Source organism: Chlamydotis macqueenii, chromosome 3, assembly GCF_036417535.1.
Source record: "Chlamydotis macqueenii isolate bChlMac1 chromosome 3, bChlMac1.mat, whole genome shotgun sequence".
Taxonomy (NCBI): domain Eukaryota; kingdom Metazoa; phylum Chordata; class Aves; order Otidiformes; family Otididae; genus Chlamydotis; species Chlamydotis macqueenii.
This window is the reverse complement of record NC_141558.1, coordinates 16,000,261-16,017,073: the sequence shown is the minus strand read 5'-3', so window position 1 is coordinate 16,017,073 and position 16,813 is coordinate 16,000,261. Positions and strand designations below refer to the sequence as shown.

Genomic DNA, 16,813 nt, shown 5'->3' with positions numbered 1-16,813 from the left:
CAAAAATAGGGTTTTTAAGACCGCACAGTTCCTGGGTAGGTGTTTATCCATGAACTTCCAAAGTAAGGTGGCTCGAGGTCTGTTACCAATCCACTGTACCTTTTGGAAGTGTGTTCATCTACACACCTCAATTGTTACTGGGTTTTCTGGAACTGAAAATGTGGGTGATACAGGTGGGCATCCTTCCCCTCTGCCCACTTTTTAAAATAAGCTTCTGAAAAGGATTAAACTTGAAAATAAGTTGCAAGTAAGCAATGTTACTTATTTAAATAAAAGCATGATTAGTCACTGAAAGTGAAAAAGTTAAAAAGCCCGTTTATTTATTTAGTATGGTGTGCTCTTCACTTGTCAGGTTTCGTTTCTCTTTCTATTTCCCTGAAGGTGGCAGAGGAAGGAGCTTTGGCTTCTCTTGACGCCAGCCTTTTGCATCTCAAACCCCACAGCCTTCCTGCGGGGTTTTAACTTTTTTGTGGCGTTATTGATTGAGGTTTCTCTTTTGTTTTGCTACTTCTATTATTAACTTTTCAAGAGGTGGAGGTATTTCCTGTTACACCTCAAATTTTATCAAAAGGTGTTACTTTTGGCCCCAAGTCTGCAGCCTGGGAAGGCGAAGTGGGTGCTGCGGAGCGGGTGCTGTGGTACCTGAGCGTCGGCGCTGCTTTTGCTGCAGGGCAGAAAAGAAGTTCACATGAGTTTACCAGGCAGGACCAGATATCTATAGCAGCATATTTGTATATCCTGTGCCTTCCCTATTTCCACACTCGTTGCTTAGGATACTGGCATTAAAACATGTAACAGAATCTGCTCTTTACTCCAGAGTTCGTTATCTGTCCCAGCCCTGTGTAGTTGCATGTTTCCCCTCCCAGTTCAGTTCAGACCCGTTGACTGACCCTGGGCAAAACATGGTCCAGAGGATATGGTTATAATCCCATTCTGCAGCCTATTTACTACATGGTCTTTTCTTACCACTCAGCATTTTTTGCTAGCTGGGGTGCCCAGGAACCCGTCTCCCTCTTGCAGCTTGGCCCACAGGAGCTGGAGCCTTCTTAAATACATCTGTGCATTGACTGAGCTGGTGAGCACTGGTGCTACAGAGCCCAAATCATTTTTCCCTGAGGGCATGTTCCTGAAGTGTGGCAGCGCAGATCTTTAGTGACTGAAGCTTTTATTTGGACCACCTGTGGTTTTGTTTTTGTTTTTGTTTTTTTTTTTTTAATACCAGGGTCAAACTTTTAAATATACAACCTCAGAAGAAGGCGTCACAGTTGCTGAATTGCCCCAGGGGAGCAGGACCTCCTCATGGCTCTCAGCTTCACCTGCCTGTAGGAAAAAGGATATTGAGGCTATTTGACAGAATGGCTGAGGTTGGCAGAGACCTCTTGAAATTGTCCAGTCCACCCTCCCTGCTCAAGCAGGGTCAGCTAAAGCAGATTGCCCGGGACCATGTCTGCCTGGATTTTCATTATCTCCAAGGATGGAGACTTCGTAGTTTCTCTGGCAACCTATGCCAGTGTTTGACCACCACCACTGTAAAACAGTGTTTCCGAGCCTTTCTCAACATGATGCTCACAAGGCCCCTGTGGGCTAAATCCTTTTGTCTCTTCTTCTGCACTTCAAGGCGGAAAGCGTCAGTGATGGATCGGGCACTTCAAGTGTTTTAGTAAAAAAATCTTCCACCCCTCTGGGAACGGTTCTTGCTTTTCAGACCAACTTAGAGCAGTATTTGCTGCCTGGCTTATGATGTTCATTTGGGCTTCTGAGCTACAACTTTAAGACCATAATGGATCTCGGACACACTTGTTCTGTTTTACAAGTGAGCACTGCATGAGAAATGGTGCTGGATTTCCCCCTGCAAAGCAGATAGCTCAGGTAACATGAAGAGTATTTATTTTATTTCTCTGTGCACTTTGTTTCTCTGCTGGAGAGCACCTCTGTACTACAGACAGGCATTTCATCAATTTTCCTCTTTTTATTAACACTAAATCAGTATCAAAGGGGGTTTGCACAAGGAAGTGCAGCTCTGAGGAGTCATTCCTCCTTCTGCGGCTGTAACTGATGTCCTAAGAAGATCCCATCAGGAGTTCAGTTCAAGGGGATTTTGCCTTCAGCAGGTTTGCAGTGGAAAGGCCGGGTGGGTGTTGGGCTTTCTGGGTTACGTGTATGAGAGCGCTTCTTCCCGCAGTAGCTAGTGTTTGAGGGAGAGTTCATGTAAATGTAGGATGCGCTGAGCTTTGTTACAAGCACTTCAAATACTCCAGTGTATGGATGTTGACAACCAGTCCATCTATTGATAAAAACACAGAATTGCTACTTTAGCTGTTCCAGAGTTAGCGACGATTACTCACCAAGTGCTGCATAACTGGTGTGCGTCTTGGCCTCAGTCAAAGACGTTTTTCTCATTGCTAGGCTTTTGCCATAAGATTATTGTGTGGGTTTGGTGAGCGTAGAAGGAGAAGAGGATATAAAGGTTCAGGTAGGAGTACTCTGGCATCTCGGTTTCTGGCCTGGCTGGATGTAGCTTGTGCAGGCACTCAGCAGCACTGTGTAATTTTATTAAAACTTCTGGTGTGAAACTGGAACAAAAATGCATCTGTGTTCCACCCTGTTTGAGCCTCATGTGACCAAACATCACTTTCATGAGCAATAGTGTGTTTGTAAAGTCCACTGGTCTGTATTTCCAAGCTTTTCCTTGTCTGGTCACCTCAAAGGCATTCCTGTGATTATTTTTGTTGCTGTCATGACAGTGCCAGGTGCTCTGAGGGCTTTTGCTCATCGAGCTAAGCAGGGACGGACCTCGCTGCAGTGTATGTGGTATCATTTCCCTGGATTTTGCCTTGGTGTGGTGGGAAATGAGGGACAGGGAGGCTGGGTTGGAGTTAGGTGTCTGGTGCCTGCCTGGGACAACGCTGGGTGCGAGGATGTCTCTCCTCCCTTGCCTTCTGCACCCGTTGCAACAAGTGATTTGGCTGGTACAGGCTCATTAAAAAAAACACCCCATGGCCCTAATCACAGGACGGACCTGAGCATCCCAGACCTACTTGCTGTGATTTCCATTAGCAGCCATCCTCCAACTGGTCTTATGGCTAAATCAGCTTCTGAGCCTCTGGAAAGTGATTTGATGAAAGCGTTTTATGGCAATTGAATGAAATGTCAGTTGGATGCCAGCAGCAGGGGTTGCTGTCATGATTAATGAGATATTCAGGCATTTCATTTTGGAGGAGCTACCTGAGAACACAATTCACATTGAAGCTGTTTTTTTCGGATAGGCTTTAATAAATTATTCTTAACATTGGTTATTTAATTATTCGTAACAAATTGGTTACAACAATTGCAGGGTTATATTTGGGTTGAACACATTATGAAGCCTTTCAGAAAGCTCATATGCAAAAAAGAGTTGTGTTCAGGGCATTTGCACGTTACTTTTCTGATATAAAACAATGTGGAAGAGGAGGAAGGGCTGAAATAATCTGTAATTTGTTGAATGCAAAGACTACTTGAATGTAAAGCTTTTGAAGCTAGTATTAAGTGAGTATCTGTCCAAATCACTATCTTACTGCTAGTAGAAGTGAAATCTAATGAATGACATTAACATCTTACCTCTCTGTTTTCTGGGGGCCTCTATTTTTAAGGGTGCAGAAATAATTGGAAGTTTTATAGCCCTCCAACCCTGTGCATGATTAAAGCTGAGGTTTTTTCTGCTTGAAGTCGAGCTGCTGCATTAAGTGAGCTCTGCTACTCCTCCTGCCCTTTTCCCAGGGCTGCACCAAAGCCCAGATGAGTCTGAGACAGCGGCTGGCGAGGCCGGGACTGCTTTTGGACCGGGACAGTAGCTTTTACAAAGCACTGTGCATCACAACATGAAGGATTTAACTGAAGGATGGAACCTGAAGGCACCTCCTTGCCCAAGGACATAAACGTAGTGTGACAATTTCTGCTCTTAGAAAAAGGACCACGGTTGATCCATTATTTGCTTCAAGCCGCTGTTTTCTGCAAATTGACTGAAGCAGAGTAGAATATTGTGTTTTCTGCCCTCGGCACTACAAGGATGAATATCTGGAGCAGGAGAAATTGAAAGATGGAAAGGCAGCGGGAGCAGCTGGGAGTTAGTGGTTTAACTGGAGGGCAGCCCAGTGCTCTCCTAGGGATGATACTGGCAGGGACCGGGAGCTGTAGCATCCCTGCATGTTAGGAACAAGCAGAGGAATGTCAGGGGCCTGGAGAAAACTCTGCAATATAATAGACAAAAGTAAAGCTTTGAAGCTGAAATATTGGCAGCTTGTCTAGAAAACAGAAGTGCTAATGGTAACACAGTTTTCTGTTTAGCCCGATGCATCGAACTAATGAGCAGCTGGCTGTTTTTTTTCTCTGAGCATTAAGCCACAGAGCAGGATGTGGATTTTTTACATTGCTGAGGCGATGCAGAGACTAAGTGGAATACAAATAAAACAAGCTTGAATTCAGCTGTCGAAAATCTCTCTGCTGTAGAGCAACTTATTTTTTGCTGACCTTTAACTTCTTTTTTTTTTTTTTAGGCTCTTATGCATGCCTGAGATTTTTACTCTCTGGGAAGAGCTTAGCCCCTGTTACATTTTTCCTGGTCTCTGCATGCTTTGTTGCTCAGGTCTTGCAGTTTCTGAGCAGCCATGCGGTGTTGGCCTGTCACTAACCTGCCTTCTGCACCGGCTGCGAGCGAGCCTAACAGGGACACAACAGGCTGTGTAGAGAAATGTCATTTATACTGAACCAGCCATGGGGGTTTGGATGTGATTTCGTGCAAAGCTTGTGAATAAGCCTCTTGAGTCTGGGGAAGGAGATGCAGCTCAACCTCTTGCTTGACAGCTCGGTTTGGTATTTCTGAGGAAGCCATGAAAGGCGGAAAGGGATAAAAGCCAAAAATGCATCACAGTATCTTTTTTTCCTGTTGTTACCTAAGTGCAGATCGACCATTTTTCAATTTATTGAAGGAGCTTTCCTGTTGCTGGGCAGTGTCACCTGTGCAGTCACCCACGCATCATGGGTGCTGTCAAAGGAGAGGACAAATCCAGCCCCCTCCTGAAATCCTGATAAAATCCTGAGGTTGAAATGCCCTTTTGCCCACACTGAAGAATATTGAACTTACTGAATAAGCTTGTATAAAAGTATAAACCCCAATGAATCTGGAAGGAGTTGCTTTGCCCAACATTTTGCTTTAAAAAGCCCTTTTCTCTGCTTGCCCGGGGAGGCAGAGGATTGCGATCTGCTGAAAAGGATGAAGTCCCTTGTGCTGATGCTGCTGTCACGGAAGAAGGGAGGAGATGCTCCATAAGCCAAGGGCTTTCAAAGAGCATCTGGATGATGCAAATGTGGCCAGCACGGAGCCGCCTGCCTGTCCTGCCCCTTGCTCACCCCGCTTACTTTCACTTTTCAATAGGTGAATTTTACTTCTCATCGCCACTGCTGTCCGTGCCTGCTCCCGCTCAGTCATCACAGCAGATCAGCCCGTTGGGGTGGGTTGAGAGCTGACATCTGGACCTAGGCATCGCAAGCTGTATGATAGAGTAGTGGGATTATAGCAGAGAAATAAAATAATGAGGATTATTGTATCCCAGATAATAGGGATTAGTATTTCCCAAACAGTCCCTCCTAAACTGCCTTCCCTTGTCCTTCCATAGCATACTAGTAACTGAGAGAGCCCGGAGGGGAGGAAAAGAGGCCACATGAAATGAGATCTTTTCCTAATTATTTGTAGCATCCTTTTTCTCTTACCTCCTTGCCCTGTGCAGGGTCTGTGTTTCCTGCAGGGCTCTGCCTGCCTCTGGTCCCTCTCCACTAAGTAGGGCCAGAGCTCAGGCGGATGCTGTCTCTCACTTTGCAGCTACTGAACCGGGACTCAGAAGAGGATGGGGAAACAGAACAGCAAGCTGCGCCCCGAGGTGCTTCAGGACCTGCGCGAGAACACCGAGTTCACGGACCACGAGCTGCAGGAGTGGTACAAGGGCTTCCTAAAAGATTGCCCGACGGGCCATTTGACTGTGGAAGAGTTCAAAAAAATATATGCGAATTTTTTCCCTTACGGTGATGCGTCGAAGTTTGCAGAGCACGTCTTCCGCACCTTCGACACCAACGGTGACGGGACGATTGACTTTAGGGAATTCATCATCGCCCTGAGCGTCACCTCTCGAGGCAAGCTGGAACAGAAGCTGAAGTGGGCATTTAGTATGTACGACCTGGACGGAAACGGGTACATCAGCCGCGGGGAAATGCTAGAAATAGTGCAGGTGAGGCATTGTCTGGATTTTATTCGTGTTGCTGTAACCTCTTTGCCTCAAGACAGCTGGATCTGGAGATGAGGGATGTGCTGAGCTGAGTCCCTCCTGCCCCACGGAGGCTCCTGAGACCATGGTGCCCAAAGGGACACCAGGGGCCATGGTAGGACCTACAAGGTGCAAATGAGGAAAGAACCCAAGAGACAAACAGGGCATTGTGCAACTGGCCTGCAGCCAAAATCGTGCAGCTCTCCCTGGGGATTTCTTAGTGGAGTGTTGATGGGATCAGAAAACCTTAAATGCAAATTTTACTGACCTGATTCGTGTCAAAATGAATACTTTGAGACTTCAAATCTGAGTCAACATGATCTCTGAATGAAAGGCTGTAGTATGTCTTCATCTCCCAAAAGCTGGGGGCACGTAGCCCATAGGCTGTACCAGGTGGGCATGCGGGGCTGTTCTGGTTTTGGGGGCTCAGCTTCCGCAGTGGGCTGCTTGCCAGTGCCCTGACAGTTGGTCCTTACGGCTGAGCAGGGAAAATTTAGGAGGAGGGTTAGGACTGCAGATGTCCTAAAGAGGTCTTGTCTTTCTTCACATTCTTTTAAGTCTGAAAATGCATTTCCTTACCCCTCCACAAAGAAAAACAACCCCCATTCCTATATATTCATACTCATCTGTAACACGCATATGCATAACTGAGAGTGTGTTAAGAGCCAGCCGAAGAGGCAATGGCTTAGCCCAGTTGCAGAAAACAGAATTACACACCCTTGCCTCCTGTATTTCAGCTCAGTCCTGCTCCTACATTAATCTAGACCCTGACTTTCAGTTAAACTGACCCAGTGGTGCAGGACCTTCTTTTGAAATGCGAATGAATAGAGGAAAGAAAAATAAAAAAGCTACAGTCAGAAATTTCTATTTGTTTTGGTTTATAAAGTCCCGCAGCTGCCTGCCAGGGTCAGCTGCCTTTTTTTATTGCTACAAGCTTAACTTCTTTTTCTCAGTCCTGATGCTTTATTGTTTGGGTCATGTTTTTCCTATATCTTTTTTTTTTCTTTTTTTTTTTAATACTCAGGCAATCTACAAAATGGTTTCATCAGTAATGAAAATGCCAGAAGATGAATCCACTCCCGAGAAGCGAACAGATAAGATCTTCAGACAGATGGACACAAACAACGATGGTAGGCTCTCTACCGACACCCCTTCATAGGCTCTAGAAATAGAGGTTTTGCAGCCCAGCGTTGACAGAAGCAGATGACAGTATTTGGGGCAGGGTGGGTAGAGGGCAGGAATATCCTCACCGGTACCTCTAGCCTCTGCCTGGCCTCACTGAGCATCTCTGGTCTGTAACAAATAGGGTGAATAAATGGGCAGAGGGTCAGAGACTTTTCCTGCTGGGGAACTGGGAATGGACCAGTCCTTCCCTGACATTTCGCAGATAAATCCCCTTCTGCAAAGGCTCTTCTGAAACTCCCCTGAGTCCCAATGTCTTTCAGTTTTTTTTTTTCTCTGGGCGTAGCATGAACTAGGCACAAGGTTTTGCTCCCGTTGCCCTTGATAGGGTTGCAGCCCTGGGCTTGTTGTCAGTAATGCAAGTCTGGGATGTGGTTGGGTACCTGAAAGCAAAAATTCCCCTGGGTCCATATTACTTGTTTTCTGTGTGTGTTTGTAGCATGTGTACATATATGCATGGTCACACATGGTCCTGCAGTGGTCACTCCATTGCAGCGTGCGTGTTGGGGGATATAACGGCTCCCAAGCCAATTATGGAGCCGCTTGATAAATTATTTGACAGCGTACCCATCATGACCCCTCCACTTGAGCTAGCTCATTTCCTTAGGCTTGAAAAACACAGGCAAAACTGAGCAATTTCCTCTGCCCATCAGCCTGCTGACGCGTTTCCTCTCGTCCCAGCCGAGGTGGGGCTTTCCCTGGGAATTACCTTGGCAGCGACCGAGGTGGCAGCTGCCCATGTCGAAATCAAGAGCTATATCCTACTGATGTGCTCAGTGGGAGCAAAGATTTGGTTCTAGCACTGGGATATGGAGACGTAGAAAAATGTGACCTTACATGAAGAAAGGCTTTTGTTTAAGAGAAATTTTATGGCTGTGTTTTGGCCTGTGCTACTGCAGCCCCTAGGGCAAATTCCTGGCCTTGCTGAGGTCCTTGAGTATTTTACCTTTGGCTTCGTCAAAACTAGCACTTCATCCCATGACTTCACATGTGGACAGCTCTAAAATAACATGATTAAAATATTTTTGTTCTGCAGAAAGTGGCAGCGCATGCAAATATGTGACAGAGTAGTGATCGCAAAACCTGCTATTTACATCATCCATCTGTTGCACTTTGTTGCTGAAGTAAAGTCATCCTCTTCCCAATAAAATACCAGCCCTGCAAGTCATGCAGCGCCGAGCAATAAAGTCTGTGCATGGGGAAGCGTATGTGCTCTTGGTGGCTGGAAATGTTTCTTCTTTCCCATCGTACTGCTGGACATTGCAAATAGATTTTGGTGTGTGCTTTACTTTTAAGTATTGCAAGGCAAGGGGAAAAACAGTACACACCCAGATAATTGAGTACTTTTTTTCAGACTGATAAAAAACTTAAGAAAACACTTGGTTTGGGAACATTAGCTTAAAAGCCAGAAACTAGGATAGAAATGTGCCATGGGTTTTTGAGCTTCTGTAATTTCTACAAGAGAAGAGTTTGTTCATTCCTCGTCGCTCGACCTGATTCAGGTGCTGGCCACCGAGCTCAGTCCTCTCCCCATGCCTGCAGCAGGCTGGTGGCATCCTGGGGCTGGTAAAAACCAGCACGATGAGCTTGTGCCTCCCTCCCTTTGGAGACACATGCCCAAAAGTGGCAGCAGGCTGCTGGCAAGTGCAAGACATTTGTGTGTGGGTCCTGCCTGTCTCGAGTGAGGTTGGGTAAGGATGGCCCTGTGATGTTTTGTGGGGCTGGAGTAGGTTGTGCTGGGAAAATGGGAGATCACTGGAGATGGTGTGAGGGGCACAGTAAATGCTTGTCTTCTCCAATTAGTAGGGAAAACTGTTTCATTTCTCATTAATATTGCTACAGCATATTTCTGCCATGGTTCAGAGTGCTTGAGCAGGACAGTACCTGGTGATAGGAGGCAAGGCAGAGCCCACTCACAAGCTCCTGATGGCATTTGTGTAGGGTATTGCTCTGGAGCTCGGGAAAAGCATGCCAGGAGGCTGGATGACATCTAGGAGACCAGATGGGATCTTCCCTCCTTGCTGTACCATGCCGTGCTGTGGCATGCGACTGTTGGAGCCAGGGGATGCTGGTGTGGTTGCTCCTCATGGTCGCTGCTCCAGAGACCACCTTTTCAGACCTGCAAGCTGTTACAGGCTCCATCCAAGTCAGCGCATCTGGCCTAAACTGAAGATGTATAAACCAGAAACCTCAGGAGCGACACGTGGCAATAGGTGGCTCCCCCAAGGCTGGCTTTTCTTTCTGCCCCATGAAACCAGTCTTGTTCCTGTACACCCAGCAGTGCACAGCAAGTGGCGTGTACAATCACAGAATCACAGAAGGGTTTGGGTTGGAAGGGACCTTTAAAGGTCATCCAGTCCAACCCCCCTGCAAGGAGCAGGGACATCTCCAACCAGATCAGGTTGCTCAGAGCCCCGTCCAGCCTGGCCTTGAGGATGCAGGAGAAGCCATCACTGCTCAGCACTACATGTCACAACAAACCATGAGGGTGCAAAGTGAGAAGATTTGGGATATTTAGGTTTAAATGTTGTAATAATATAAGCAGCATTTTCAAAGCGTGCGTGTATTCAGGTACCATACCTTGTGTTTGTGTGTTGTGTGATTTGTATAATCCAGTTCTGGGCAAAAAGCTGCCATATGATATTAGAACAGTTGTTTTTATCTGGTACTATCTTTTTAAATTAAAAAAAAAAAACAATTATTATGCTAGATTGTTTTGCAGAAGGAAAATGCATCTAGGCTTAAGGGCTTGAGTAGGATTTGGCTGCTGTGCTTTGCACTAAATTCCCCTCGATGCTGTTGCGATAGATTAAATATACATATTTTGCTTTGGTGAGGAGGGGATTTTTTAAGCTACAACGATGGTGGCATCAGCAACTGAACTTTATTTTTATTATTTCCATTTTGTTTTTCCTCCCTTTCAGGTAAACTGTCGCTGGAAGAGTTCATCAAAGGTGCCAAGAGCGATCCCTCCATCGTGCGGTTGTTACAGTGCGACCCCAGTAGCGCGAGCCAATTCTGATTCAAGCGGACAGTGTGCACAGAGAATCTCTGCTTGTGTCCTTCAAGCTTTGCTCGCAAACGGATGCCTTCTCAACCATCCCTCCACGTTTCGCGGATAAGATCCCGTTGCCAGATTGTGTGTGTGTGTGTGTGTCCGAGCGAACCAGCCCTCGCTCCCCTCACTAACACCAGTGCAGCTCTCCTTCGGCAGCTCCGTTTCCGCTTCCCCATAATGTTACGATTCACTCTACACGTTTTAAACATTAATCAAAAGGTTTGTTTACATGCAGCTACGAAAGAGTTCAAATCGCTGGTGAGATACCACTTCACTTAGTCCGTAAGAAAGGTGATGTGCTAGTAGTTCCCAAGAAGATGCTAGGTAGGACTTTTACCCAACATAGCAGATGGTAGATAATTTATTTTGCTTCAGAAATTACTATGTAAAAAGAAAGTGGACTGAATGGAGTAGAAAGTTAAAAAAAAAAATAGAAAAAAAAAAAATAAAAGCAGCTTTCCTGGGCATGGTTCCAATTTTCTTTCTGAGGAAAATTGCTTGCACTTATCTAATGGTCTTTACTTTCTTTTAATATATATATAAATTATATATATATGGTGAAGTAAAATTTTAAATATTTAGGTCATCTATTTAAGGCATAAAATAGAATTCGAGCTTTGTTTCTTCTAGTTGTCTGTGATTTATTCAAATCTTGGAGATTGTTTTTTTTGTGATATTTATGCATTAGCAAATTGCCGTTCCAAAAGAAATGCATGACTAGCAGTTTGTGGATATTTCACTCTGTTTAATTCCTGAATGCAAATATTTGTTAATTTTTACTGTCAATCATTCCAACGTTACTGTTTTAACAAAAGACCTGAAAGGAGTTCATCCTCATTTTGTATTTCTCAGTGGAGTCCTACTTTCTGGTGGTTGCTGCGTTAAATGGCTTTTGAGTGCCCTGAGGTGACGTGACTCGCACTGCTGTTCTCGACTTGGCTACACCTCCTCCCTTTTGCTGTCGATATGTTAATAGTCTTGTGCATTCCAGTGTTATTTAATATCTGCCTAATGCCAAGAAATATTAATTGAAATAAAAGACTACTTTTCTTGTCACTGTCTGTCTTGGTCTAACCCATGCAGCAAGTTCCTAGCACCACGTGGTTGGGGGAGGGACGAGGCTGGCTCCCTGCCCGATGTGACCTTGTCTTGTCCAAGACACGTTGCCTTCTTAGTACGTAGGTTTTTTGGGGAGCCTGCTGTTGCAACTGGGTTAATGCAGTGGTATTAGTGCCTGTGTGTGCCTGTGAGATCCTGCTACATCCCAGCTGGGTCCTGGGTGAAGGCAATTTCTTGGTGAAGACCACAGCAAGGTGACAGCTTGGTTTCTGCTAGATGTGGAGCAGCTCAAGGCACCAAAGGGAAAGCTGCTGGCCCTGCTGGCTGGGCTTTTGTGACCATGAATTTAAGAAATAAAAGTATCTTGTTCCTGTCAGGTACCAGGTATGTGCTGTTAGAGTAACATTAGACATCAGTGGCATGGAAAGCAGTTATCCTCACATTCATCAAGTCTGCAGGTACCTGCTTAAGCCTGTCCGCTCTGCAAAATAAAGTATCAACAAATTATTTGGCCCAAGGTTAATGTTAAGCATGTAATTAAGGGATTTTTGCTGTCTGGAATGACCTAGTAGTGGTTAAGTATTAATACTTTAATATTAAAAAAAAAGAGAGATGGTTGCAATATCCAAGTGGAAATGCATTTTCGGTCTACAATACAGACTCATGTCAGTGCTACCAAGCAGAAAAGTGTGTTCGTTTTTTTCTCTAGAAATTCAGATTCGAGCTGTTAAACCAACAGTCCTTTGAACCGCAACACCCTGCAACCCTAAAAGGAGAGTTAATCAGAAGCCTGCCTGCTTTCCCTGGGTGAGCCCAGCAAAAAAAAAAAGTAAAGTATTGGAAAAAAAAAAGTAATTCCATGGTTGTTATAGTCTGTCTCCAGTCTCTTTGTGCCTGTGCCGTCTGTCTGCCGGAAGATGCCGTGGGGTTAAAGATGCTGCAGGTGTTCTTACACTAATGGCTCTTCTTGCAGGGGCTGGGTAGCAGTTGTTTAGATGCACAAAATTTATATGCGGATCGGCCACCATGGGCTTTAGCAACTCTGCACTTGGGAGAATGTGCAAAAACATCTCTGACCTTGTTGTGGGAAGGTGCCTCTGAGAGGGACCGCAACGTTTGTATCTTCTTTGTGCGATCTTAAAATGAGTCAGGCGTATTTTTAGTCAAGCTTTGCACAATGTCCTTTCCTTAAGTACCAAGGATGTAAAAACCGTTTTGCTGTAGTGTTCATAAATGCAGCAGTTCTGCTGTCACCATTCATATGTTGTTGTAAGTGGGACTTTTGTCACTTTTTCCACCTTTTCCTGATGTCTCTCTTCTGGTTTCCCCTTCATTCTGTAGTGAATAGCAGCTTTAAGTACCTGTTTAACAAAGCCCAAACTCTTCTCATTTGAAAAGGAAAAAATCTTGTTACAAAAGCTCATTTTAACCTTGGTTTTGCAGAAACAAAATGAAAGAATCTGAATTTTAGCGGTCAGAAAATTCCCATTTCTTTGACTTCATAATTTTTGCTCTGAAATGCGCTGAGGTGTCCACAATGGAGTTTGCTACCCACCGCAGGCTGACAAGCCCCCGAGCAGCCCTGTGCAGCCACTGGGATTGTGTCCTGCTTCATCCGGCCCAATCTCTTTTGCCTTTCTCTTTGCCTCTTTAAAATTCCGAGGCCCAGGTTTGATTTTTTTTTTTTTTTTTCAGGTTGTCCTCCACTGCTTTCCCAGCTTTTAAGGAGCTGCTTCTTTTCCAGTGGGTCAGCTCTGTTTTGGACCAGGGCTGGCACAGGGTGTGTGAGCAAGGTGCTCCCAGCTTGTCTTTGGGAAAGCAAGCAAGGAAGATGCTCAGGAAAGGTGGTTGCACTCAGCATCCCGGGGGGGAGCCAGGGAGATGCTCTGAAGCCTGACCAAGCTGAGCTTTTCAGAGGTGCCTTCTGATGTGGGGGACCTTTTGATTACAGGCCAGCTAAGTAGTGGAAAGGGCTTTATCTGCTTCTGTAAAGGAGCTTCTTAAAATCAGAGTTCAGTGGCTGAAGTTGTGCAGCTGCAGTCACCAGGTAACTGTGAACATCTTGGCTGTGCTTTGAAGAGTCCCTCTGAGGGCACATCTGCTTCCCTGGCTGATAATGAGGACTAGGAGGGGAGAGTAATTTCCAGACTTCGTCCTCCAGGATGTGTCGTTTGAGAGTCAATCAAGGCAGCATTCAAAACTGAGGAGGAGGCCTGTAGAAATTGATGAAAAGCTTGCAGAGCTTTACTGCTCATGGGGCTCCGGAGGTGTCTTTTGGGCACGGACCAGTGTGTAGCGGGGTTTAATCACTTGCGAAATGATGCCCAAGTGATTGATAGAAAACTTCAACTTCTTAAGTGACTTTGGTGTTCTGGCAAGTTGTATGTTCAATCAAAAGTAGAGTCTAACTTAGCAAAAGTGGAGCTGAGCACAAAAAAAAAACATTAGTGGGTCAATTTTTACCTTGCTTTAACAAGCTGTGTAGTTATTTCTCGTCACAGAGATATCTAGCACTCTGAAAGCTCTGGCTAATTACTACATAAATTCAGGCTTTTCTGTATGAATTGCAGGCCCTATTAAGCTAATTCAGAATTATGTCATTGCCTTTCAAATTAAGTTAGTGCCTGTCTGGTTGCAGCTTAACTCCAGTCTGGGTGGTGGAGATGCTTGGATTCAGTCTTGTGTTTCTGTGTCGCCAGGTTTGTGTTGGCCCTTTGTTTTAAATAAGGTCCTTTGCAACATATTTTTAGCATTAGGCTCTGAGTAATGAAGTACTGCAAATAACAAGAACATTTCTGCAGCTGCTGGGCAGATGGTCTTCATGGAGAGTCCTTGTTCCATTATGCAAGGCAACCTCTATTAATCTTTAAAGGTTAGGAACAGCCATCGACTTTAATGGTCCAGTGAACAGACTGGCATTTTGAGATCCCCAGGCTGCGTGATGGCAGATATACTGCTGATGAATCTGATGATTGCCATTTTCTTTTTTGGGAGGGGAGATGTTTCATTGGAAAAGGAGGAAAAGGGGGAGTGGAAAAGGAGAGCAGAGCATCTTTCTGGGTAGAGGATTTGGAGATGTTCCTGCAGCACCAGGAGCTGTGTGCCTGCAAGCAGACCATGCCTGTTGCCCACCTGTATCAAGTGTGATGGTTTAGACCCACACACACTTCTGAACACTCTCTCATGGTTGCTGTCGTTTAAGGGTGGGCAGTGCATCACCAGAGGGTTGGGTTAATCGCGGGCTAATGGCCACACCACACAAGCCAGAAACCACTGGCCAGAAGACGGAGGTGAGGAGCTGTCACAGTGGCTGCCTGGGGACTTCAGAGGCAGAGGTAAGACTATGACCACCACCTGCACACGTTAGTTCAACAGGCTAACAGCAGGCTGGCTCTTCCTCATGGACGAACAATTTATCCCAAAATGTTTACTGGTTGGGCTGTCACTTGAGGGAGTCATCTCTCACCTGAAAGCAAGAAAGGTGATCCCCTTCTTGCTTCTCTTTCCCACACCTCGGTGTTTGGTGCTGCTGGGTCTCAGGTAGGTCGGGGCCTCTGAACTCATCTTTGGTATCTTCTCTGTCTGGTTCTTGGTGTTGGGAGCTGCATCACTAAGCCTCTGGGCACTTGCCAGCTCACAGCTGTGCTCCTGGGCCCCTGTTCCAGCATTTTTTTACCTTTCCTGCGCTGTTTTGCTTGGGACTTTGGCAGCTTCCTTTGCCTTAACTGCATCTGACATGCAGCAATATGGAGCTTGGTGCAGAAGGCAGGTCACACTCTTAAGTCCAAGCTGGTCACAGAATATAGCAAATGTGACAAATTACATCCTGGATGAAATTTGCCTCTGCATTCCTGCTCCTGTCACCCAGGCCGTTCTGCAGGTAATGAGGTGTAAGCAAGGGAGCCTCTTCCTCCCCAGTGATGCTGGCTATGCCTGCTCTTCCCCAGATGTGAGGATGGGGTTGCATTGCAGAAGAGAGCGGGAGTGAGCACAGGTCCTGCCTAAGGGTCCCATCCTATCAAAGTCACCCTCAGCAAAAACTTCCACTGTCTTTCCCAGGTCGAGACGCAAGTATCTTTCCAGTTGCTATTTGCATTTTGCCCTTTAGTTTCAAAGTGAAAAAATAAATATTCTGAAATCCTAGTGTGATTGCAGATTCAGCCAGGGCTGAATCCAGGCTTTCTCCAGCAAAATCTGCAGAAGAGGAGGCTGAGGAGAGACCTTATCACTCTCTACAACTACATGACAGGAGGTTGTAGCGAAGTGAGTGTTTGTCTCTTCTCCCAAGTAGCAAGTGATAGAAATGGAGGAAAGAGCCTCAAGTTGCACCAGGGGAGGTTTAGATTGCAGATTAGGAAAAATTTCTTCACTGAAAAGGTCTTCGAGCACTGGAACAGGCTGCCCAGGGAAGTGGTTGAGTCACCATCCCTGGAGGTATTTAAAAAACGTGGTGCTTAGGGTCATGGTTTAGTGGTGGACTTGGCAGTGCTAGATTAACGGTTGGACTCTATGATCTTAAAGGTCTTTTCCAACCTAAATGATTCTGTGATTCTAAAGCCCTGGCCAGGTGGCTGTGCATGGTTCTTTTCCAGCCTGTCCTCGCTGTCAAGAACACTCACGTATTTATTCTCTGTATTAAAGCCCCTCTAATGCATTCCTTGACTTGTTTGCACAGTAGAATGCAATGCAAATGGCTGTGTCTAGCTGATATCTCCAGCATGGATACACACAAGAAGAATCACTGTCTTCCTCCCACGTGGGGTTTGGGTTGTAGCTGGTAGTGCGCTGAGCACACCTCAGTGGTTGGGCAGTCCAAAGGAGTCACCTGGCAGGCAGCCTCTCCAGGGTTTGCTCCTTTTCACCCCTGCATGACCCTGCATTGCTTCTGAGAACTTTTCTCCCGTGCCTTCGTTGCAGTGGTGACTGCAGGGACAGCCCATGCTTGCTGCACTGTGGCTGTGGGAGGCGGTGGTGGGAGCAGGGCTGGGGCACTCCTTGCCCAAGTCTTAAACCGACCGTGTGAATAAAGCCAGGCAAGAATCTCAGAGAAATCGGGAGGTTATTTGGGCAAACACTGAGGTGCCCAGACTCTGAGGAGAGTGGCAGCAACTCATGTAATTAGGATACTGGCCCATCCCTTCTTGTGGACAAACACAGAAATGGTACAGATAATCCTGTGCCTGAAGCTGGGATTCATCTTCCATTTGGGCTGTTTCTCCAG

General features: G+C 45.9%; 1 protein-coding gene across 4 annotated transcripts in view; it reads left to right on the top strand.

Moving 5' to 3' along the window:
- The window catches only part of HPCAL1 (hippocalcin like 1), an 81,778-nt gene extending 70,189 nt beyond the window's left edge, over positions 1 to 11,589 (top strand). For all 4 annotated transcript variants that reach the window (XM_086744832.1, XM_086744830.1, XM_086744833.1 and 1 more), the window contains 3 exons: positions 5,855 to 6,257; positions 7,318 to 7,423; positions 10,400 to 11,589. In XM_086744832.1, coding sequence (XP_086600958.1) covers positions 5,880 to 6,257; positions 7,318 to 7,423; positions 10,400 to 10,497 — 582 coding nt within the window. In that variant the 5' untranslated portion in view covers positions 5,855 to 5,879 and the 3' untranslated portion in view covers positions 10,498 to 11,589. The remainder of the gene's footprint in view (positions 1 to 5,854; positions 6,258 to 7,317; positions 7,424 to 10,399) is intronic.
- The last annotated feature ends 5,224 nt before the right edge of the window (positions 11,590 to 16,813 follow it).